Source organism: Chelonia mydas, chromosome 12, assembly GCF_015237465.2.
Source record: "Chelonia mydas isolate rCheMyd1 chromosome 12, rCheMyd1.pri.v2, whole genome shotgun sequence".
Classification (NCBI taxonomy): Eukaryota; Metazoa; Chordata; order Testudines; family Cheloniidae; genus Chelonia; species Chelonia mydas.
The window spans coordinates 39,903,133-39,924,186 of record NC_051252.2 but is presented as its reverse complement, the minus strand read 5'-3'; the positions used below and the strand labels follow the sequence as shown (position 1 = coordinate 39,924,186).

Here is a 21,054-nt window from a genome sequence, read left to right as displayed (position 1 = left end):
ACAGGTGGATTTCAGAGGCACTTATGTATCATCTTTCCCTCACTTTCACCAACACTCATGCATTTAATTTCCTTTGGTTCTAGCTGCAGAAATACCCCAATAGCAGGGGTCCTGTGAGTTGCTTCTATTGTCACTGGTGCTGGGTAGAAGTCCCCTGCTTGCCTTAGCTGTGTCCTTTGGCACTAGCAGTTGCTGGAACCTTGCCAGAGAAACTCATGGCTGTCTGGATACAAGTGGCTCAAGTAATCTCTTCAACTTCGCTGTTAGCCAGACTCTTTCTCCCTGCCCTTTGCCCTGTCTTCTCTGGCATATTGTTGCTCTGTGATCAGTGTCTATAGTTCTTGTACTAAATAAAGTTTCTAGGAATGTTTTAACACACTAATCACTATAATCAAGTCCTTCAGACCATGGTGTAGGCTGTAGACAGAAGTCTGAGTGCAGGGCACCCAGCCTGCTCCCAGAACAAGCAGTTCCCCAGGAAGGACCGTTTGTGCCTCGTGACGTTTCTGCAAAGTGGACTTCAGGGTTTTACAAAATGTTTCAGACTGTTAAACTCTAATGAGGACAAACTGCGCAGCTGCCTATGCAGGCCTGGTAATTTCACTGAGATTACCTTGAGGAGTTGAACTCCTTCCAAGTGCCCCTGAGGTTTGGATAAGTGCAGCTGTGTTTGGCAAAAGCAGGGGAGTGAGGAGTGAAGTTAATGATTATCCCCCTTGCATCCTGGGACCCATGCTCCTGCTCTGCCCCAGCCACAAGGCAGCCTCACAAGGCAGTATGGTCTCGCTCTTTCCTTTGGCTGTGACTCTGGGGCTGCTTAGTCTGACAGGCCCTGCCAGGAGCCCGAAGACTGAGCCCCTGAGTGGCTCCAGTGAGCAGCCTCTCTTCCGTGGAGCTGATCGCTATGACTTCGCCATTGTTGTCCCTGCGGGTGGCACCGAGTGCTTCTGGCAGTTTGCACATCAGAGTGGCTACTTCTACTTCAGCTATGAGGTGAGTGCTGGGGACCCGAGTGCTGGGGAGGACTCTTGCAAATGGCAGGTTTTCAGCTTAATACAATTTCCTGGTAAAATAAATAACTTCCTGCAGCCAGACAGCTGCGTATCCAACGAGGAATTGCCATAGTGGATCCATCTGTCATGGTCTCTGGCAATGGCCAGTACCAGCTGCTTCATGGGGAAAGTAGAATGGATCCTGTAGTCAACAATTAGGCAATAACCTGCTCTTAGAGAGAGGCTTTCAATCAGTAGCTGGTTTAAGTAGTAAAGCAGGAGGGCTGATAGCTCCCAAAAACAGTTACTTTAAAAAATCCTAGTTAGTGTAACTCTGGATGTTCTCAGTGTTCGCTTAAATCTCCAGCCTTTTTTGAATCCTAAAGTTTGTCTCAGCTCTTACAGATTAACTGTTCATTGTGTAAAATATTGCAGGCAGTTTCTGTACTGTAACATTTGCATCGCATGCACAAAAGATCCCTAAGTGAAAAAAGGACAAACTCCTGAATCTTTCCAGCTATCAGGATGGCCAGCTGTCTGGGGTGCTGGGTTCTTTGGAGCACTCAACTTCCACTGGAATTTGGCAGCTGTTGGTTCTAATTGCACTCAAAACGACTAGCTAAGGATTTTTTTATAAGACTAAATGATCTAATGGTCCCTTCTGGCTTCAGAATCTTTAAAAATGGTATCTTCTATATCAACTTGCTGCCTTTCACTTTCAGTGTCTGCTTGCTGTTGTTTTCTGAGTGGGTGTGAATAGGAGTGCCCCATCTACCTTCTCCACAGCTCTATTTTGTCCCTTCTAACGTCTCCTTTGAACTGAACAGTCCCATTCTTCTTGTCCTCAAAACTTCCATCCCTGTCCCTGGACCCCCTCTATTTTTCCTGTATCCCTTGAAGTAAGGTGATGAGTACTGTGTTCTATCCTGGTAGCACACAGGAGTTGTCCTCTAGTCCAGTGCCCAATCTCTGACAGTGGCCAGAACCAGATACTTCAGAGGAAGGTGGAACCAGCCTTGTATTAGGCAGGTGTGGGGTGATTGGCTTGTCACCTCCCCACACACACATTAGGTGTTTTCCTAATTCCTTAAAGAGATGGGTTTAAATCCTGAAGCATGAGGTTTATTGTCTCTCCCAAAATTTGTTAGCATTAACTATTATAACTCTGGATATTTTTGTTACCCATATAAATGTCCAGTCCCTTTTTGACTCTTGCTAATTCTTGGCCACAGCAACATCCTCTGGCAATGAGTTCCGCAGTCTAATCTCACAGGTGGAAGTGTTTGCTTCCTGTTAGTTTTGCATTTTTCTCTCTCATTTCATTGACTGTCCCCTACGTTATGAGAGGGAGAACAGAAGCCCTGATCTCTCTCTCTCTCTCTTTCTTTTTAGCTGATGGTTTATTAGTGATTCATATAATGGCATCATATTTTTCTCATTCTTTAAAGCTGTTCTTTAAACATCCCCTTTTAACCCACCTGACTTCCATTTTCCCGCTTACTGCCATAGTTTACTCTCCTTTCTATTGGCTTCACTGGAGTTGGATTTCTTTCCCCTGAACAAAAGGGTGGCTCAAATACCTTCTTCCCCTGCCCCCATCTCACCTTCCTGTTTGGTTTGTGAAGGGGAGCGCCTGCCTTCTAGTGACCTCGCTTCAGGCTGAGTCTAAGGACTGTTTTTAGGGCATTTTTGACTAAATTTCTTGTAAACTCCCCCTTACTAAAAGTTAAGGCCCTGCCATGCTGCTCCTGGGGCGCTCCCCTCTGTTGAGGAAACTGGAACTTGATTGTATTGTGGTGACTATTAGAGGCTCAACTAGTGATTACTTCAGGCAACTCCCAGCTTTGGCTTTGACATCAGTGGAGAGAATGTCTCCTTGTTCTGGAGAATGTGCTGTTCCGAAGGTTCCTGGGGAACTTTGCCAAGTTGGTAGCAGAGGGGCGAGTGCTAGTAGCCAGCTTCCAGTGTTGATCGGATCTTCGCTTGGCAGGAGGTTCCATAGTGCATGGACTCAGCTAAGCACTCACAACAGGAGACCTTCCTGTCCCCTGGGGTGCATGTGGAAGGAATATCCCAGGTCTCCTGCTGCATGGTTGTTTATCTGGGCTCCAGCCTGGGATGGAGCCCTCCAGTCCTCTTATCTTAAACCCTGCAACTTCCCAGCTTCTGTTTACACAGGCCCGACTGAAGTAGAGCTGGGAGTTTGTGCCTGGCACTCTTGTCACTATTCGGGTTTATCAGCGGCTCCCTTTATCTGTCTGCGTGTGGAGCAAAGCAGCTGGGCTGTAGGCAGAGGGGCTGGAGCTGTTCCAGGATTCGGGGGACTGAGCTGGTGTTCAAGCCCAAGGTGCTCCCCCACCCTTCTTTTAGCCTGTTCCAAAGCAGGGGAGATGTGCAGCTGGAAGTACTGATTGCTGCATGCGTAAAGGGCAAGGAGGGCTGGGTTGAACCATAACAGCTCCCGCTCGGGGGTGACTGTACATGGAGGGAAGCGAATTCACTGCCCAGTCATGGAATGTGTTTGGGGGCCAGCCCTGTGCTAGCTAGATCTCTACTAGCCGTGGCACGGATCAGTACACAGACTAGGAATGAAAATACCAGGGTTGATGTCAAGGTCCATTGGAAACCCCCAAAGTGGTTGGGGAGAGAGAGGGGATTGCGGGAGAGGAGAATTACTGTCTAGCGCAAAACTGGGCCAAATCCTTGGTGTCCTTGCACTGACTCAGCAGGTTCTCCTTGCCCCAGCCTTCCTTTCTGATCCTGCATCCCCTGGAGCTTGGCCTGAGTGCACTGGGAACCACTTAGTTGCCAGGTGGAAGCTCTTTCACCCTGCAGAGTGGTAGCATTCTCCCCATTTCACTGACAGGAACTGAACCATCCAGCCATACACTGTGTGGAGAGCCAGGACTTTCCCAGTCCTGTGCTTGTTCCTCCAGATGGTGCCTCTGTGTAGCCTGTCTGGTCTGCTCAGGACGCTGTGGCTCCTGTAAACTCACGGGCACCCACTCAAGGTGAGTTTAGCTGTGTAGTAAATGCCACTAAGATCAGTCATGGGCTTTGCTGCCTTTATAAGCAACATGGCCCCATCCATTTCCATGGGAATTCCCAAGGACAGCATCAGTCAGGCTTGTTCTTTGCTAGAACTCAGACCTGCACCCAAAGTTCCCTGTTCTGCTCCATATCTCTTGGCTTCAGGTACAACGAACTTCGGGAATTGGACATGACAGACACGTCTTGGCCACTGCAAACGATCCCAAAGGCCTCCAAATGGGCACTTCCCAGGATGTACGAGGACAGATGAACTTCCCAACCAAAGAGACAGGTTCTTGCCACCCCGCTACTTCCCTGGCCTACATGAGATCTGGACTACTCCAATCCAAGGGCAGCCTGCAGATCATTAATGATCTAAGCCATAGGCCTGTAAAAGTCTTGCTAGACACAGCATGTGTGATACTGAGCTCAGAACTTGACTATACGGGCAGCCAAGCTTTTCTGCAGCTGCTAAGCTCAGAGAGACCATGTCTCTGCTGCAGAGAAGGGGCAAATGGGAGCTAACAGTGGGGTAATGTCTGATTGTCACCGCACCTGTTGCTCTCCTCTGATGCTTGGAACCACTTCTCTCTACAGGTTTTTACCAGCTGTGCTTGAGCAATCGGCTCAACCATTTCGGTTTCCTGCAGGTTTATCTCAGCTTCGGTGTGTTCTATGAAGGCTTTGACCTGCAAAACTTGCCAGACATAGAAAGGAAGAAAATTAATGACACACTGGAGGCAATTGAGGTAATGTTTTATTTGCACTGTCAGCTGCCTTGGAATCAATTGCAGGGCTGAGGCAAGCTCAAACGGGCATCTTGGTTTTGAAAATGAGGCACATGGAAATAAATGGGGAGCTAAGGATAACTACTGCTCCCAGGAAACATACAAGGGGCAGCAACTGGAGTAGTGTTAAACCAGTCAGACACTTGGCTCTGGAGAGAGCCAGGAATGGGGGTGTGTGTCACATTCTGGGGTGCAATCCAGATCAGTGAGTAACTCTGTCATTGCCTGCCTTGTAGCCCTGGGGGCCTCACAATGCTTTGCTGCTGTAGCTCCCAACCTGCAATGACCACAAACAGCATGCAGGTCACACCTTGACTGTCTGTGTATAGCCAACCAGCCCTGCAGCCTGTCAGCAACGCTCGTCACCGTCTGGCTTGGTTACTACCTGCAGGGTGACCCCAACACACTCCCAGTCCTGAATTTTCCCCAAAATGTGTTCTGTGCTGTCCAGCCCTCTGCTGAGTAGTTCAGGTATTAGAAGCCCATTGCCCCTCTAAGGGGTCAATACTCAAGTTTGCTACCTGAACTGGAGTTACCCAAACAGTTCAGTTCAAACACAGCATTGGATTAGTTCTGATTGTAGTTAAAGAAACTCATTTTATTTTTTAAAGACATTTTAGGCGAGTACAAGTATAAGGCATTAAAGTCAGAAGTGGTTACAGGAAAACTAAAGCTAAAGCACTGTCTAGTAGCTAAAACTCAACAAGCTAGACTTGGTTGAAGGTAAAATCCTTAGCAAAATTGCTGACAATTCTCCGATCAGGATCTCTCCTAAAGTCAAAGGACTGGCTCCTTTGTCGTCTTAGGTGAAAGAGAGGCAGCAAGAGCTTTGGGGTGGTTTTGTCCCTCGCTTTTATAGTCCAGCCACCTTCTGAAGTGGATTCTTCTGAGGATTAACCCTCAAAGCAAAGTTTATTCAAACTCTAAAGGCGGCGACATGGAGATTGGTGGTGAAAGTGGCTCCATGATCATTCTTCTCCCCTGTATATGCTGAAATGCGGCTTGTCTCCTGCCACTTCCCCGTTTTGCAGTCTTGAGGACACTGTTCACTCCTTAGATCTAAATTGAGGTGCGCACATTCCTGTGCTAAACAGATCTGTCCTGAACAACTTCTGCCTAGCCAGGGCTGTGCTATCACCACCATACAGGGGGAATTCATAACTCAACAGATCATGTTGCTGCGTACATCTCACCAGGATATTGACAAGCAAGTTATTAGTTTCCAAATGATACCTCACAGGGCCTATGTTCAACACAGATTACAGTAGTGTGTAGCGTGTGAATACAGTGGTGCTTTCGGTCACAGGGGGTTGTGTGAAAAACAGGAAGGGTGGCTGAGGGAGAGGTCTATGTCAATGGGGCATGTGAATTTGGATGGGGCTTGCTGCTGGGGATCTGGATGGAATGTATCACTCAACAGGCTCCTGTTCTGTTCCTGAAACACTCTGCTCTTGTCATTCAATCCCAAATGGTGAAAGATCTGTTCCTGCAGGCTCTGTGGGAGGTCTGGGGGGCTTCCATTCTGCCCCTTACTGGTTCTCACAGGAGCTTAGCAACTGCCAGACCAGATCAGCCCTAAGGTTCATCTACTCCTGTATCCTGCCTGACAGTGGCCAGCACCAGATGCTTCACAGAAATATTCAAGAAACCTGGCAGAAGGCAGATGTGGGATAATGTCCCCATGAAGGTTTCATCCCAACCCCCACTACCAAAGATTGGCTTAAGCCCTGAAGCACATAGTTAAAGCTATTCCAAAACCATTAGCATGAACAATAATATCCATTGGATCTTGCCAAGTTCGTGGCATTGAGTACCACAGTCTAATCAAAGGTTGGGAGAAGTATTTCATTACCTGTCCTTGTGCTCTTTGCAGGAGAGCACCCACAAGCTGCAGGCCCATGTCTTCCACATGTGGCGCTTTTATAACTTTGCCCGGATGAGGAAAGCAGCTGACTATTTCATCCTTCAGTCCAACTATGACTATGTGAACTGGTGGTCACTGGCTCAGAGCCTCGTCATTGTCCTCTCGGGAGTCCTGCAGCTGTATTTCCTGAAGCGGCTCTTCAAGGTGCAGCCCACTACTGCCACCAATAAACCGAGGTGCTAAGGCCCCTAGCTTACACCAGTGCGGGACCCATGCAGCAGGAAGGACCAAAGGGCAGGCCCGTAACACTGCAGAGCACACTGAACTCCATCTCATCCTCCTCTCCCCTTCCCCCCCCCCACCGCCTCCATGGAAGAATGGGAGATCCTACGTGTGGAAGGAGCTGGGCTGTGGGATTTTTCAGGTACAGAATTCCCCGCAATGCCCTAGTGTCCAGCTGGTGCTTTACCTTACCTTTGTTCTCTACTGGGCCTCTAGCACAAGACCCATTTTTGGGGGAGGGAGAGGGGATGGTTCACTGAATTCAGTGCTGGGTGGGGCTAGTTTTGGCCTAATCTACCCAATGGTCTAATAGTGAAATGGCTTGAAAAGCTGTTCACATATTACAAATAAAATAAACAGTTCACACTGTGAAAGTACTGTCCTGTCTGAAACCACCATCTTCCAGGAACCAGGGCTGGTGGTACTGCCCCAGGAATTAGATACCTGCTCCCTACCCTGGAAGCCACTGCTACAGCACCCACCTAAACGGCTTCTGACTAGCCCTGGGTGTGTGGTTATGTGGTCCTCGAGTGGCACAACCCTGTTAGCTCCCCCACCCCCCCTCGCACCCAGGTCTCTGTTGGGGAACAAGGCAGAAATGACCCTGGGGAAGGGGAGGAATCACTTTGTTCCTGTTGACTGAAACAGCTGTGTTCACCTCTGTCTCCTGTGACACAGAAGTTCCAGGTAGCCCTAGCACCCATGGAGGGAGTAGGTGGCTGCATGAAGGTGATCTACCCCCCCTCAGCAGCTACTACAGAGACAACTGCCTTTAGTCTGAGAGCCTAAGAGCCGTCCTGGGCAGGGCCTCGGCCCAAGTAGCTGAGGTCTTTCACTAGGCCACGCCAACATGGGTTTTATTAGATAGAAAACAAGTTTTATGTAATCCCTGTCTCCTCTTCAGGCTGGGACAGGCAGGCCCTAGAGCTCACAACAGTTATGACTAAGTCACGGGTAAATTGGTCTGTAATCCTCCCCAGCAGCCTGCAGAGCCCCATGCCAGGAGAGCTCCCTGCTGCTGCTTTGAGTTCTGATTTCAAACACACTCCATTCTTGCCATGGGCAGCTGAATCCTCAAAGCCTTGTGCTGCTGACTGCCCTTTAAGTCAGTGTCTCCTCGTGCCGCACGTACTCCCCAACATCCGCCTGATGAAATACTACGATTGCCATGGGGTCCACTTTCCGGCAGTCCTGGGTAGACTTGGCCGCGACTCCAAAACCCTGGGGAATTGAGAATAGTGAAAGTCGGGCACCCACTTGTATTAACCCCCCTCTACTCAAAGCAAGTTCATCACAGTTTTCTGAAGAACGGTCCACTCCCCCTACCAGCACTGTTGCTTACCAGAGGAACATCGGCCATGGAATACACCACCACACCCTGGTACTGAGCTGTGTTCTCGGTGATGCGGCCTAGGCCAGATTTCAGCACGTGGTTCCCATAAAGGAAGGACTGCTCTGCTCCAGGTTTCACCCACACTTTATACTGCAAGAGAAAAGCACCCATCCTCAGGAGGCAGAGCAGTTGCTCACCCAGATCTTCACAAGTTAAACTTATTGCTGAACCTGCAAGGTTCCTCCTCATACAACTGGGCACAAGGGAAGAGACACAGGTGATACCCCACTTGAGCCTTACTTCATAAGTTGGTATCTGGGCATGGGAGACAACAGAGAAGACCTGTAACAGTTCACTGTTTCCTTGTGCTCTTCATGCAGCCATGTAAGGGGACCAGAGGCTGAGGCCAGCAGGGGTTTGTGCCAGGGAAACTCACAGAAAGCAGATTACTTTGTAGGTAGAGCCCCAGTATAAGGTAAGCCAGAAAGCAGACAGTTGAGACTGGAGACAGTTCCAGTGCCACAAGGGGGGTAAGTAGGGAGGGAAATATTAGCACTAAGTAGTTAGTAGCACCCGAAGACCCTAAATGGGACCGGGGTCCTGGGCACTGTACAAATCTATTAAAGACACACTCCATGCATCCAATCTAGAGAGACAAAGGGTAGGGGGTATGGGCAATATAAAAGCAAATGAGTATGGGAAAGAATTGGTCTCTATTGTGTAGTTACAGGGTCTGCAGATATATTACACCCTTTTCCCACCCAGGCCCCTCGCACCAGTAATGTTCCCTCTAATTTTTTCCATCTATGCGTGGAATAAATTTTATGATGTGCAGATGTGCACCACCAGTAGAAACAAAAAACCTAGATATATTTTAAAAAAGTTAAATAGGGACAGCAAGGACAGGTTAGGCATTTTAGAACTCACATTTAAATTTAATTCTTTGAGTAGCAAGAGAAAAAAATTATGAAATGCACAAACCAGTCAAAACACTAAAATAACACTTTGAAAGAATAAAATTACAGAGAATATATGTGCATTGCAGGAAGTACCAAGAAGTAACAACAACAATAATACAAGTATATGTTGGGAGGTGCGTGTGACACAGACTGTGTATGCGCTGGCTGCTGGGAAAGTTTTTGAGAGATGCCCCACACTGTCTCTTTAAGGCACTCATAGAAAGCTCTTCTGCTCTGTCCTGAGCCCTGTTGTCTCCCCTCCCCTCCCCTGCTCTGTGGAGATGGGGCACATGGGTGGGGAGAGAGACAGAGACTGTGTGAGCAGGCTGCTGGGGAAATCTCAGAAATAGGCACTCAGTCACTCACCCTTCCCTGCAGAAGTTCCAAGTCCTAAGCCAGGCTGTGTCCCCTCTACCCTGCAGAGATGGGGTACAGGAGCTGGGGAAGGGGGATCAGCACCCTCCTCCCCCACCCCTGGTCTGCACAGCCAGCAGGAGGGTCCCGGGAGCAGCTGCAGAATGGAGCAACATGGGTGGAGGGGGACCTGACCACATGCTGCCACTGTGCACGCTCTGCTAATCAGCTGGGCAGCACTTAAATCTCTCCTGTGCTGCTTAAGCAAGCAGCTTACAGGGAACACAGCACACCAGTATTGCTAAACATGACTAAGGATCAGGTTGCTGCCTGAAAGCTTCTCCTTAGCAAGCCTCTCACCTTGGCATAGGGAGCAAGGTAATCCAGGGCAGTGACATGGAGCCGGAACTTCTGGGTCTTGGTGAACTTCCCAAAGCAGGTGCCCAGTGCCACCAGCTTGTCCCCAGGGATACTGGTCGCCACCTTCAAGATTCTCTCACTAGAAAAGAGCAAATGCAGCAGTGTGATTAGTTCTCAGAGAAGCTCAACACCTAAAAGAGAAGTTATAACCTGCACCAGGCACCCCACTGTCAGCCAGAGGCACGATGGGGCAGGGCAACTTGGCTGGGGACCTGCAGTGCATGAATATCTGCCCTCACAAGAAGCATCAGCCCCTCAATCTCCAGGAAAGGACCAGGAGGCAGAGCGCCCTGGGGGCCAGTCCCTGCCCTGAGCCAGGGGAGCTTGTTAGGAGCCAGGTGGACTCCCACTGAGACAGCAGGGGCCCAGTCTGCAGAACTAGTCACTTCAGTGGCAGCTGCGGAGCCTGCGCTTGTGCCCCAGGGACTCCGCAGCCCGGCTGCGCCACCCACCTGACATAGTAAACCCGGTCCTTGTGCAGGCGGAAACAGTAGGAGCCGTCGGGCCGGTCCACCAGCAGCTGGATGTTCTCGCCGATGCTGTGCGGAGAGAGACCGTAAGCGCTGGGCCCCGGGACGGACCACCTAGGGGCCAGCCCCCGGGCCGCGCCCCACTGCCCAGCCCCAGCCCCCCGGGCCAGGCCCCCACTGCCCAGCCCCACCCCACGGGCCGCCCCCCACTGCCCAGCCCCAGCCCCCCGGGCCAGGCCCCCCCTGCCCAGCCCCAGCCCCCCGGGCCAGGCCCCACTGCCCAGCCCCCCCCCCCCCGACCAGCCCCCTACTGCCCAGCCCCGGACCAACGCCGACCCCCGCCCGGGCCAGGCCCCCACTGCCCTCCCCCCTCCCCCAGACCAGCGCCCCGCCCCCGGGCCAGGCCCCCCGGCCCCGCCTCACTATTTCGCGAGCTTCTCGAACAGGGCCCGGGTCTCCTCCTCCGTGAGGGGCCGCATCGCCGCACCCGGCAGCTCCGGGCTCAGTCAGTGCACGGCTCCACGTGGGGGAGGGGGAAGCCCGGAACCGGAAACAGCTCTGGGCCAGTAGAGCCTGGAACGTAGAGCGGCCTCCTTCCGGAGTGGTGGGGCCGGCGTGCCCCGCTCAGTGCCATAGAGTCCGGGTGTCACCGCAGGCCCGCGCGCCGGGTTTGGGTTCGCGGAGCTGTAGGGGGCGCCAGAGCAAGTGTCTCCAGAGCAGCGGAGTTGCCGGGGTGGCGTGGGTAGAGTGCCCCCCACACCATAGAGTCCTGCACCCTGTGCACAGCGCGTAGCTGCGTGTCGTGGCGCTCTCCCCAAGATGGCGGCGGCCGGCGCGGCGCTGGAGGAGGCCAGCCTGCTGGCCTGGCTGTTCCGCGGGGCGCCGGGGCCGGCGCCGGGGCCGGAGCTGGCCGGGTACCTGGCGGAGCTGGCGGGGCTGGGGCTGGAGGCGCTGGGCCGCGAGCCGGGCCGCCTGGCCGAGGAGCGGGCGCTGGCCGCCGCCCAGACGCGGCACTTGGCCTTCGCCCACTACAAGATCTTCATCCGCTCGGCCGAGTGCACCAGCGAGACGGGCCGCGGCTTCGGGGGCATCGAGCGCGGCCTGGCCCGGCTCCTGGGGCGGCTGCCCGGCTTCCAGGAGAGCTGCAGGTGGGCCCGGGGACGTGGGCCCGGGGCGTTGGGGGGGGCCGGGGGGCACCTGGGCCCGGGGCGTTGGGGGGGGGGCCGGGGGGGGCGGGGGGTTGGGGGGGGCCGGGGGGGGCGGGGCGGGGGGGGGGGGGGCGGGGGGGGCGGGGCGTTGGGGGGGGGCCGGGGGGGGCGGGGCGTTGGGGGGGGCCGGGGGGCACCTGGGCCCGGGGCGTTGGGGGGGGGGCCGGGGGGGCGGGGCGTTGGGGGGGGGCCGGGGGGCACCTGGGCCCGGGGCGTTGGGGGGGGGGCCGGGGGGGGCGGGGCGTTGGGGGGGGGCCGGGGGGCACCTGGGCCCGGGGCGTTGGGGGGGGCCGGGGCGTGGGGGGGGGGGGCCGGGGGGCACCTGGGCCCGGGGGTTGGGGGGGGCGGGGCGTGGGGGGGGGGCCGGGGGGCACCTGGGCCCGGGGGTTGGGGGGGGCGGGGCGTTGGGGGGGGGGCCGGGGGGCACCTGGGCCCGGGGCGTTGGCGGGGGGCGGGGCGTTGGGGGGGGGCCGGGGGGCACCTGGGCCCGGGGCGTTGGCGGGGGGCGGGGCGTTGGGGGGGGCCGGGGGGCACCTGGGCCCGGGGCGTTGGCGGGGGGCGGGGCGTTGGGGGGAGGCCGGGGGGCACCTGGGCCCGGGGCGTTGGCGGGGGGCGGGGCGTTGGGGGGAGGCCGGGGGGCACCTGGGCCCGGGGCGTTGGCGGGGGGCGGGGCGTTGGGGTGAGGCCGGGGGGCACCTGGGCCCGGGGCGTTGGCGGGGGGCGGGGCGTTGGGGGGGGGCCGGGGGGCACCTGGGCCCGGGGCGTTGGCGGGGGGCGGGGCGTTGGGGGGGGGCCGGGGGGCACCTGGGCCCGGGGCGTTGGCGGGGGGCGGGGCGTTGGGGGGGGGCCGGGGGGCACCTGGGCCCGGGGCGTTGGCGGGGGGCGGGGGGCACCTGGGCCCGGGGCGTTGGGGGGCTGAGTTCTCCTTCCCTCCAGCAGGAGCTTCTTGCGGGACGCTGAGGAAATCGCCTCCAGCCGCCGCATGAACAGCCTGACACTGAACCGGCACACAGAGATTTTGGAAATCCTGGAGATCCCGCAGCTGATGGACACCTGCGTCCGCAACGGCTACTACGAGGAGGCGCTGGAGCTCGCTGCCTATGTGCGCCGGCTGGAGAGGAAACACTCCTCCATCCCCGTCATCCAGGTTCGTCCAAACAGCGCTGCCCATGCTGGAGGGGCTGCAGCCCCTGGGCATGGGATGAGCTCCTCAGATGGTGGCTGGCATGGGTCGACTTGCCTCCACGCAGCGGGTGGGGTCTTGCTCTGAGAGGAGTGTGCTTTGCGGGGTGATGTTTGGAGTTCAGGTTTGGGGCATGCCCCTTGAAGCCGTGGTGGGCTCTCTCGTAGCTCCGGTCTCTCTCTCCCTGGCTCTAGGGCATTGTGGACGAAGTGCATCAGTCTTCACAGCTGATGCTGAATCACCTGATCCAGCAGCTGCGCACTAATATCCAGCTGCCGGCTTGCCTGCGTGTCATCGGCTACTTGCGGCGCATGGATGTCTTCACGGAGGCTGAACTGCGCATCAAGTTCCTGCAGGCCCGGGACGCCTGGCTCCACTCCATCCAGGCCTCCATCCCTGATGATGACCCCTACTTCCACATCACCAAGACCATCGAGGCCTGCCGCGTCCATCTCTTTGACATCATCACGCAGTATCGCGCCATCTTCTCGGACGAGGAGCCGTTGCTGCCTCCCGGCGAGCATGCGGTCAACGAGAGTGCCATCTTCCATGGCTGGGTGCTGCAGAAGGTTTCACAATTCCTGCAGGTTCTGGACAATGACCTCCAGCGGGGGGTGGGCAGCCGCTTGGACTCACTGTTGGGTCAATGCATGTACTTTGGCCTGTCCTTCAGCAGGGTGGGGGCTGATTTCCGGGGCCAGCTGGCCCCGGTATTCCAGCAAGTTGCATTTGGCACTTTCAGGAGGGCAGTTCAGGAAGCTGTGGACAAATTCCAAGATGAGATGAACTCCTACACACTGATCTCTGCTCCAGCTGTCCTGGGCAGCACCATCCCTGTAGCAGTGCCAACCACCCAGCCAGGAACCCTGCAGCCTCCCATGGTGCTGCTGGACTTCCCACCTCTTGCCTGCTTCCTGAACAACATTCTGGTTGCCTTCAATGACCTGCGTCTCTGCTGCCCTGTGGCTCTTGCCCAGGATGTGACGACTTCCCTGGAGGCTGCGCTTGGCAAGGTGAGGCAGGCACCTTGACAGGGCATAGCCGTTTCTCTCTATCTCAGCTTTTTGTACTGGGTTGTCAAGGATGGATCTTGCGGTTCCCTTCTGCACCCACTTCCCGCTGACTGAATGAGCACCCTTCCCCTCCCCTGCATTTCCCCTACAATTGGGAAGCTGAATCAGACTCGGGGTCCAGTATCAGAAGATGAATTGTGTAGGGCAAGGTGGTGGGTCAGTGGCTGCTCTCCAGGGCCAGTCCCATCATACTGAGCAGCTTGGGGAATGTGAGGCTGTTTGGTGTAGCTGCCCAGGGTGGAGGTTGCGGGATGAGGAACTGAAGGTGCTTACATGCGCTCTCTCTCTCCTTCCTGCAGGTGACTAAAACAATCCTGGCTTTTCACCGGGCAGAGGAGGCGGCTTTCAGCAACCGGGAGCAGGAGCTTTTTGCTCAGTTCTGTACAGTGTTCCTGGAAGACCTGCTCCCCTACCTTAACCGTTGCCTCCAGGTCCTCTTTCCCCCAGCCCAGATAGCACAGACCCTGGGTAAGAATTCCTTCTTCCCTCAGCAGAGAAGTATGAGGGAAGTGCCTGCTTTCATGCAGAGCCAGGGCGGATCTGCTGAGCAGGTTGGGTCCCAGAGACCCTTATCTTTGATCCCTTCACTGCCCTGCTGTGGTTCCCATGGGACATCTGTTGGCTGAAATGCTCAGAGCTCCCCCAGTGAAGTCCAACAGTCTACAGGGATCCCTGCCTGAGCTGTGTGGTGTTGTCACTGTCCCCATGTCCCTTCCAGTTGGGCTCTGGGTGAGTTAACTCTCTGTTCTCTTGGCCAGGTGTTCCTCCCACTCAGCTGCACAAGTATGGTAGCCTTGGCTGTGTGGACGTGAATGTGATCAAGGAGCCACTCGCTTTCATCCTGCCAAAGAGAGAGGCCATGTTCACTCCAGACGAGGAGAAGGAACTGGCCCAGGAGACCCCAGCACCTGCAACAGAAATTCCAGGGCCAGAGCAGGGAGTAGAACCCAATGCGCAACTGCCTCCCGTGGGTGGAGAGGAGAGCAGCGTGAATGCAATGGCTGTTCTTCAGCCTGATGACCCAGTAGCCACAACCTAACAGAGGGAGGGGACTGCCCCAGCTTGCCCTCCGTGCTGCTTGCATATACTGAGTGATTCTGGCCTTCCGCAGAAGCCTGTGGGAGTCTTGCACGTAGCAAGGTATTGAACAATGGCACTGAGTGTGGGGGTGTAGATAGAGATGAACAGGAGCATTGGCTGCGTCTGCTGATGGGAACTGCACAGAGGATTACAGGCTACATCATCTGTAACTACTTCCTTGGCTTCATTGTAACCATCAAGTGTGGGCAATGGCCCCTGCAGGTTTCCTGGTGCTGTCGGGGTGAAAGGAGGGCTGGGCCCGGGCCCTGTAACATAAAGAGTGAATGCTTTCTGACTTTGAAAGCAGGTTCAATGATGTACATACCTCTGAAAAAGGCTGATCATTGTATAAATAAAGCTCATTAGTGTATTCTATGTGGCACCTGCCTTCCCCCCAGCCCTGGCTGCAAGCAGCTCTCCCCCCGCCTGACAAGCGCTCAGCTGTTGAAGACAGTCACAGCTGCTGACCTACTGCTATTACCCCCTTTGAGCTCAAACGTCTGGTAGCTCAAGAGGCAACCGTCGGAGAAAAATCTGTGTATTTTTCATAACACTGTAGCTTGCATGGAGCGGGAGGAGGTGCAGTGGTGTACAGGCCCATCTCCAGGCATGGCTGAGTGGGGTAGGAGCTGGTGCTGGTCCTTGGAAGGCTCTCAGATGCCTTTGTGTTTCTGGAATCTTCAGCTTGGGGCTTAGTCCAGCACTTCTCACAGTGTGGGGATCCCTACAACACCTAACATCCAAAACCCAGCGGGGACAGCTTGTGCCCCCTATTGTATGGGGGTGGGTTCCAGGTGTACTTTGAGCCCAAGTGGGGAAGGGACTGCTGGCTTAGGGCAGGGCTGGGGGTTGTAGGCAGTTGGAGGGTGAGAGGCAGGGGTAGAGAAGGTATGTTCTGGGGTATGCCCCTTCCCCCTGCCTGTGGTTTCCCTGTGCAGCGAGGGGCCCATGATGCCCTCCTTTGGGAAGTATAGTGCCATGGGCAACATGTGAGGTGGAGAAAGGCCACCCAGCAGCCTCTGTTCAATGTAGCAGATCTATCCCCTATCTTCCGTTGTGCCCAGGGCACCGACACCCCATCTTCGCCATGCTGGGGCTCCTTCCTGGAGGCAGACCTGCGGCATCGGCAGGAAGTGACAGGGAGCGCGTACAGGCCCATCAGCGCGGGGCCTGGATGGAACAGTCTGCATGCAGGCCACTCCGAGGCATAGATCGCCTACAAGTCGTGCAACACTTGTAGGCGATCTATGCCTTGGAGTGGCCTGCATGCAGACTGTTCACGCTGTTTGGGAGAAACCCATATCAGCGATCGTTGCAAGATCTGCAGGCCAGGGTTGTGAGTTCAATGCTTGAGGGGGCCATTTAGGGATCTGGGGCAAAAATTGGGGATTGGCCCTGCTTTGAGCAGGGGGTTGGACTAGATGACCTCCTGAGGTCCCTTCCAACCCTGATAGTCTATGATTCTGTGATCTCCTGGCTGCCCCCGGGGACCAGGGCAGGGGCCGCTCTTGCTCTCCGCGGACGGGTGCTCTGCCTGCCCCGGAGCCCCAGCGAGCGGCAAAGCCCTGCGGCCGCCCGCGCTGGCTTGGAGCCGGTGACGCCGTCCGCGGCCGCCAGGGGCTGCGCTCTCGCCAGGAGACTACAACTCCCGGCATGCTCCGCTCCTTCCGCTTGGGCGGCGGGGTGCCGCCGGCCGCGAGAGGGCCCCGCCGCCGCCCGACCCGCGCGCCTCGCCAGCCCCGAGGGGCAGGGCCGCATCCGGGCGCCGCGGCGGCTGCCCTGCCTGGGGCTGAGCGCCCAGCTCGGGGCCCTGCGGGGCTTCGCGGCTGCTCCTGGCGCACAGGCCGCGCCTGCGGGGGGCCCGGCAGCGGGCCCCGTTCCCGCTCCAAGGGTTCGTCAGCCCGACGCTGAGGGTGCCGGCGCCAGCCTGCTCTCCTTTCCCGAGGGCGGCGCGGGCTTTGCCGCCTGCGCGCCCCGCTGCCGGGCGGTGCCGGTGTCGGGTCGGCTGGCGCCGAGCCAGGAGCCTCCCGGCGAGCAGCGCCCTGCTGGAGCGAGCCTGGCCCGTGGGCCCCGCCCCTCCCCTTCCCAGCCCCTGCCAGCTCCTGCCCCTGCCCCCCCCCCCCCGGCTCCCCCACCCCCCAGCCTGCCCTTCCCATCACCCGCCTCCCTGGCTCAGCCCACCCCACCCATCCCCTTTCCCTCCTCCAGCCAGCCTTGTCCCCTCTCCTGTCCCAGCCCGTCACACCATCCCTGTGGCAACCCCTCGCATTGCCGGGCAGCGCTGGTCTCTCTTCGGCCCCATGGCACCAGCCCACTGGCCATAGACGCAGGCTGCAGGGTGCTGGCGAGTTCGGCGTTCTGGCAGGTCCAGGGGGCAGCAGCCCCCATCACTGAACCAGGCAGCCGGGGATCTTTGATGTGGTAACTGTGCAAGTGGCAGCAACTGCTGCTGGCGTGGGGAGACCCCGGTTCTGCAGTGCTGATCAGAGTGGGAAATGGCCCGGCCTTCATCCCACCCTGCCCCTTGGCAGGGCCCAAACACCTCCCACTCTGCCTGCGAGCAGCTCCTAGACAGGGTGAGGCATGGGGGCCTGATGCTCAGCTTCTCACCTGGGCCATGTTTGCTTCTGCAGGCCTGAATGAGGCAGGAGATGCCGTTTCTTGGCAGGCAAGCGGGTGGGCGGCCCGCATCCTCCAGCATGAGGTGGACCACCTGCAGGGCATCCTGTACATCGACAAAATGGAGAGCCGGACCTTTGTGAACACACGCTGGATGGAGCTGAATGCGTGAGCCCCCTCACGCAGCTGAGGCTGCTGTGCCCAGAGCAGGGGACTGGGTGCTGCATCATGGGCAGCTGGAGTGACCAGCTTGGGTTGTAATGGGGCGAGACTTCTGCTCTGAGTGAGGGCCAGATGGATGCACTCTGGAGGGAGGAGGAAGCTGACTCTGACACTGACAGCAAGGAAAATAAATGTGTTGCACAGCTCAGCTGCAGTCTGAGAGCCTGTGGCCAGGTGGGGGGGCCAACCTTCCCCTTTCCCTCTGACACTATGGCTAACACTTTCTCCCTGCTGGGAGCCGGAGCTGGCAGACTGGTGCATCTCCTGTGCTTCCCTAGCAGCCCCTGCCTAGGGCTGTCACCTGGCTGCACAGGGGAGTCCTGCCATACTGGTTCAGGTTTGCCCATCACTTGGAAGGGTAGTTTTATGATGTGCACCCCCAGGGACCACACTGAGATTAACTTGTTTGCCCATCTGTCAATGCACTGTGTGAAGCTCAGGCCTTAGGGGGAAAGGCCAGTGGATATAGCCTTCCCTCCTGTCAGCGGGAATACTGTCTCCTCCTGCTGGGAGAGGTGGCTAGCAGGTACCACACCAGTGCTGGTCCCTGCAACCGGTTGCTACCCACAGTGCCAGGCCTCTGTAGCAGGGAAGGAACACGATTGCTGAGCCACAGGCCAGGGAGACTCATCCAGCTTTATTACAGCAAATACAGTGAAAATCTTTCACAATTCCAGCCAGGGTTCCTTTCCACCCCACGTGCCTCACCTCCTGCCACCCACTATCCCCTGCAAGCTGGATGAGGGCAGGCCCGCTCCCTGCTCACGGGCTGGGCTCATCCAACTACCTGTGGCAGCCAACATGTAAGAGAAGCCTGACACAGGGCAGCTCCCCTACGAGCCGCAGACTCTTCCTGGCAGAGGGACCCTAGCAGGCAGCTGTCTACCTGGGCAGGGGCTCTCCTGCTGTCAGGCTGCAAGGCCTTCAGCAGGAGTTCTCTTCCCTACTGAGAAGCCAGACAGCAATTGAATGAAACACACATGTGCCAGGAACAGGCCATCTTAGTGCAGAGCAGAGCTCTTCCCAAGAGCCACATCTGCTGCAGAGATTTCATTACAAGATGCTGCACACATTGAAAACAGCCCCCCGGAGTGCTAAGCTCCCATGTAAATCCAGCCCTCAGACGTGGACGGGGTGAGCCCCATTTCCCCAAGGCAGCCAGTGGCCAGCCCAGGGCACAGTGAGCTGGGTGGATGGGTTGGGAATTAAATTCAACTAAAAGGGCAATGTGAGACTATGGTCATGGAGCTAAAAGAAAAACATTCAGGTTACAAGTAGCCTATGGGCAAACACCAGCCGTGACAGCCCTGCTGGGCTAGCCCCTCTGCTGGGCGGCTCAGCAGCTCCGCATTGGGCACTTTCCCTGCCCAATCTGCACCCCTCGCCCCCGCCAGCACCTCTCCTGTAGGCAGCCGTGCAAGCTGATCCACCCCCACAGCAACCTGCCTGGCTGGGGCCTGAGCTGCACCACCCAGGCACATAAGGCAGCAGCTTGGATACTGCAACCCCCTGACTAGGCAGCAGTAGGTGTGGTGGGGGGGTAGATGGAGGTGGGACATTAGTTAAGCACCGGGTGCCTCAAGCTGATGCAGGGGCCTTGCGCCAGGCACCACCCCCCACCTCCAGGCTGGCTACAAGCCTCCGAGAGGGACTGACAGTAAAACTGGCCCCAGAGGGTAGTGGGGTAGGAAGAGCAATTGCTGCTTTTCTCCTCCCCACTCCACCCTTTAGTGGCACCCAAAGCTCTAGGAGACGTGCCAGATTTGGGCAGGGGTGCACCCTGCGTGGCTGAGGGAAGGGCCGGGGGTCAGTGGGGTTTGCTATGGGCCTGGAGTTTGTCCCTGCCCATGCTATAGCCAGCATGAGGTGGCATTAGCAGGACCCAGACCTACATCATGGTGCAGAGGAAAGTGCGTGGGCAGCACCCCAGTGCCTGTGGTGGAGGCCCCTCCCTCCCAAAAGGTTAACAGCCCCTCATCCTTCTCAGTGACTGGTATGGCGGCTCCTCCAGGAACATGACTCCAGGGTCACCCCAGAAACAGCCAACAGCAGCCAAGAACTCATGGCACTGAGATGAGCACAGCCCTCAGGCTGCAGGACCCAGAACATGGCTTGGCCCCAGCAGCGGGCAACATGACTCCAGGGCCCTTACTGGGACAGGCCCGAGGCTTTGGCTCAGAAGCAGCATCACCCTGCCTGCTTTCACCAAGCTCAGCACATGGCAGCCCCTTAAGTCCTGCTCAGCATTGGCAGGAGGTACCAAAGTGCTTTAGAGACTCGTTCCCCCAGCCCTGCATTATCCCTGTTTTACAGAGCAGCAGCCCCAGCGCTCAGTCTAGACTCAGGAGTTCCTGGCTCCCAGTCCTGTGCTCGCTCACTCAGTCCCCAGAGCCTGGGCCCAGCTTCCCGCAGGTGGGGGTTAAAGCTTTCTCATGGCTGTTACCCCAGCCCTAGGCAGAATGGCTGGGGCCTTTCCACTTGCCCCGGCTCACCTGGCCCCGGGAGGGGCAGGGAGTCTCACACTCCAAGGAGCTGGCTGCAGATCTGAGCACTTTGTGAGGACACAAGCTTTTGTGCTCCAGCCAACTGATCTGCCAGGCCCCAGGGCTGTGAAGCAGGCGTCTTGTATGAGTGGTGCTCTGGGATCCTGCACACAAACAGCAGCACAGAGAGAACTGCCCCCATGAGCTCTGGAGCACAACCACCACCCTGTTACTGCCAGCAATGCCGGCTCTTCCAGCCCATCTGGCTCCCACCCAGCGAGTGCAGATGGGGCACTCCCACAAGCAGGCTGCAGCCAGAGCACACAGCAGGTCACTGCAATGGGAGCAGAGATGGCCAGGGGGTTTGCTATACCAGCCAGGGCGTGGAATTAGCTTATTAGGCTAACGAAGCTCCTCAGATCCTGCGCTGGGGCTTGGCACTTGAACACTGCTAGGAGACGAGAATCAGGCGAAGCAGGACAGGGAAGTACAGCAGCCAAGGGGCTGCGGATTGTCACCCCCCTTTGGAGGACGTAGCCCTCAGATCTCCCCCTCCCCTTGACTGTTATGCAGCCACTCTTGCCCCACATCCACCCCTTCAATTCTTATGGGGATCCTCTAATGCCAGCAGGGCGGGAGGGTGAAGCTGAGTAGCCCTGAGCTCTCCGGCAGGGCCTGCCTTTGAGGGGCCTAG

The 21,054-nt window shown here is 56.9% G+C and overlaps 4 protein-coding genes across 6 annotated transcripts; 3 read left to right on the top strand and 1 right to left on the bottom strand.

The window, feature by feature from the left end:
• Nucleotides 1-536: 536 nt before the first annotated feature.
• On the top strand, nucleotides 537-7,330 carry TMED6 (transmembrane p24 trafficking protein 6). The gene is made up of 4 exons (XM_007062444.4): nucleotides 537-993; nucleotides 4,188-4,314; nucleotides 4,620-4,771; nucleotides 6,684-7,330. The coding sequence occupies exons 1-4, from the start codon at nucleotides 733-735 to the stop codon at nucleotides 6,915-6,917; spliced, it is 774 nt and encodes a 257-aa protein (XP_007062506.2). The 5' UTR covers nucleotides 537-732; the 3' UTR covers nucleotides 6,918-7,330.
• A 467-nt stretch (nucleotides 7,331-7,797) lies between these two features.
• Nucleotides 7,798-11,053, bottom strand: NIP7 (nucleolar pre-rRNA processing protein NIP7). The gene is made up of 5 exons (XM_037878063.2): nucleotides 10,916-11,053; nucleotides 10,475-10,561; nucleotides 9,963-10,101; nucleotides 8,299-8,439; nucleotides 7,798-8,177 (listed from the first exon to the last, which is right to left on the bottom strand). Exons 1-5 carry the CDS (start codon nucleotides 10,969-10,971, stop codon nucleotides 8,058-8,060), a joined length of 543 nt encoding a protein of 180 aa, XP_037733991.1. The 5' UTR covers nucleotides 10,972-11,053; the 3' UTR covers nucleotides 7,798-8,057.
• A 94-nt stretch (nucleotides 11,054-11,147) lies between these two features.
• COG8 (component of oligomeric golgi complex 8) lies at nucleotides 11,148-15,406 on the top strand. 3 transcript variants are annotated; one of them, XM_043525919.1, is made up of 6 exons: nucleotides 11,148-11,640; nucleotides 12,637-12,847; nucleotides 13,078-13,896; nucleotides 14,256-14,424; nucleotides 14,715-15,021; nucleotides 15,070-15,406. In XM_043525919.1, exons 1-5 carry the CDS (start codon nucleotides 11,312-11,314, stop codon nucleotides 14,993-14,995), a joined length of 1,809 nt encoding a protein of 602 aa, XP_043381854.1. In that variant the 5' UTR covers nucleotides 11,148-11,311; the 3' UTR covers nucleotides 14,996-15,021; nucleotides 15,070-15,406. The 3 variants fall into 3 exon arrangements, with proteins under 3 accessions (XP_043381854.1, XP_037733982.1, XP_037733981.1); XM_037878054.2 differs by having other exon boundaries at nucleotides 12,640-12,847; nucleotides 14,715-15,406; XM_037878053.2 differs by having other exon boundaries at nucleotides 14,715-15,406.
• A 194-nt stretch (nucleotides 15,407-15,600) lies between these two features.
• PDF (peptide deformylase, mitochondrial) lies at nucleotides 15,601-18,025 on the top strand. Its single transcript, XM_043526468.1, is given in 4 exon segments — nucleotides 15,601-15,658; nucleotides 16,831-16,950; nucleotides 16,953-17,036; nucleotides 17,670-18,025. Coding segments are annotated over 4 exon segments (420 nt in total). The 3' UTR covers nucleotides 17,828-18,025.
• Nucleotides 18,026-21,054: the final 3,029 nt, after the last annotated feature.

Excerpts from the sequence above, each read along its gene's own strand:
- TMED6 (XM_007062444.4), top strand. The coding sequence starts at position 733 with ATGCTCCTGCTCTGCCCCAGCCACAAGGCAGCCTCACAAGGCAGTATG. Across the intron at positions 994-4,187 it reads ACTTCTACTTCAGCTATGAG|GTACAACGAACTTCGGGAAT; the intron begins GTGAGTGCTGGG and ends TCTTGGCTTCAG. Across the intron at positions 4,315-4,619 it reads CTTCCCAACCAAAGAGACAG|GTTTTTACCAGCTGTGCTTG; the intron begins GTTCTTGCCACC and ends TTCTCTCTACAG.
- NIP7 (XM_037878063.2), bottom strand. The coding sequence starts at position 10,971 with ATGCGGCCCCTCACGGAGGAGGAGACCCGGGCCCTGTTCGAGAAGCTC. Across the intron at positions 10,562-10,915 it reads TTCGAGAAGCTCGCGAAATA|CATCGGCGAGAACATCCAGC; the intron begins GTGAGGCGGGGC and ends CTCTCCGCACAG. Across the intron at positions 8,440-9,962 it reads ACCTTGCTCCCTATGCCAAG|TATAAAGTGTGGGTGAAACC; the intron begins GTGAGAGGCTTG and ends TTTCTCTTGCAG.
- COG8 (XM_043525919.1), top strand. The coding sequence starts at position 11,312 with ATGGCGGCGGCCGGCGCGGCGCTGGAGGAGGCCAGCCTGCTGGCCTGG. Across the intron at positions 11,641-12,636 it reads GGCTTCCAGGAGAGCTGCAG|CAGGAGCTTCTTGCGGGACG; the intron begins GTGGGCCCGGGG and ends CCTTCCCTCCAG. Across the intron at positions 14,425-14,714 it reads CCAGATAGCACAGACCCTGG|GTGTTCCTCCCACTCAGCTG; the intron begins GTAAGAATTCCT and ends TCTCTTGGCCAG.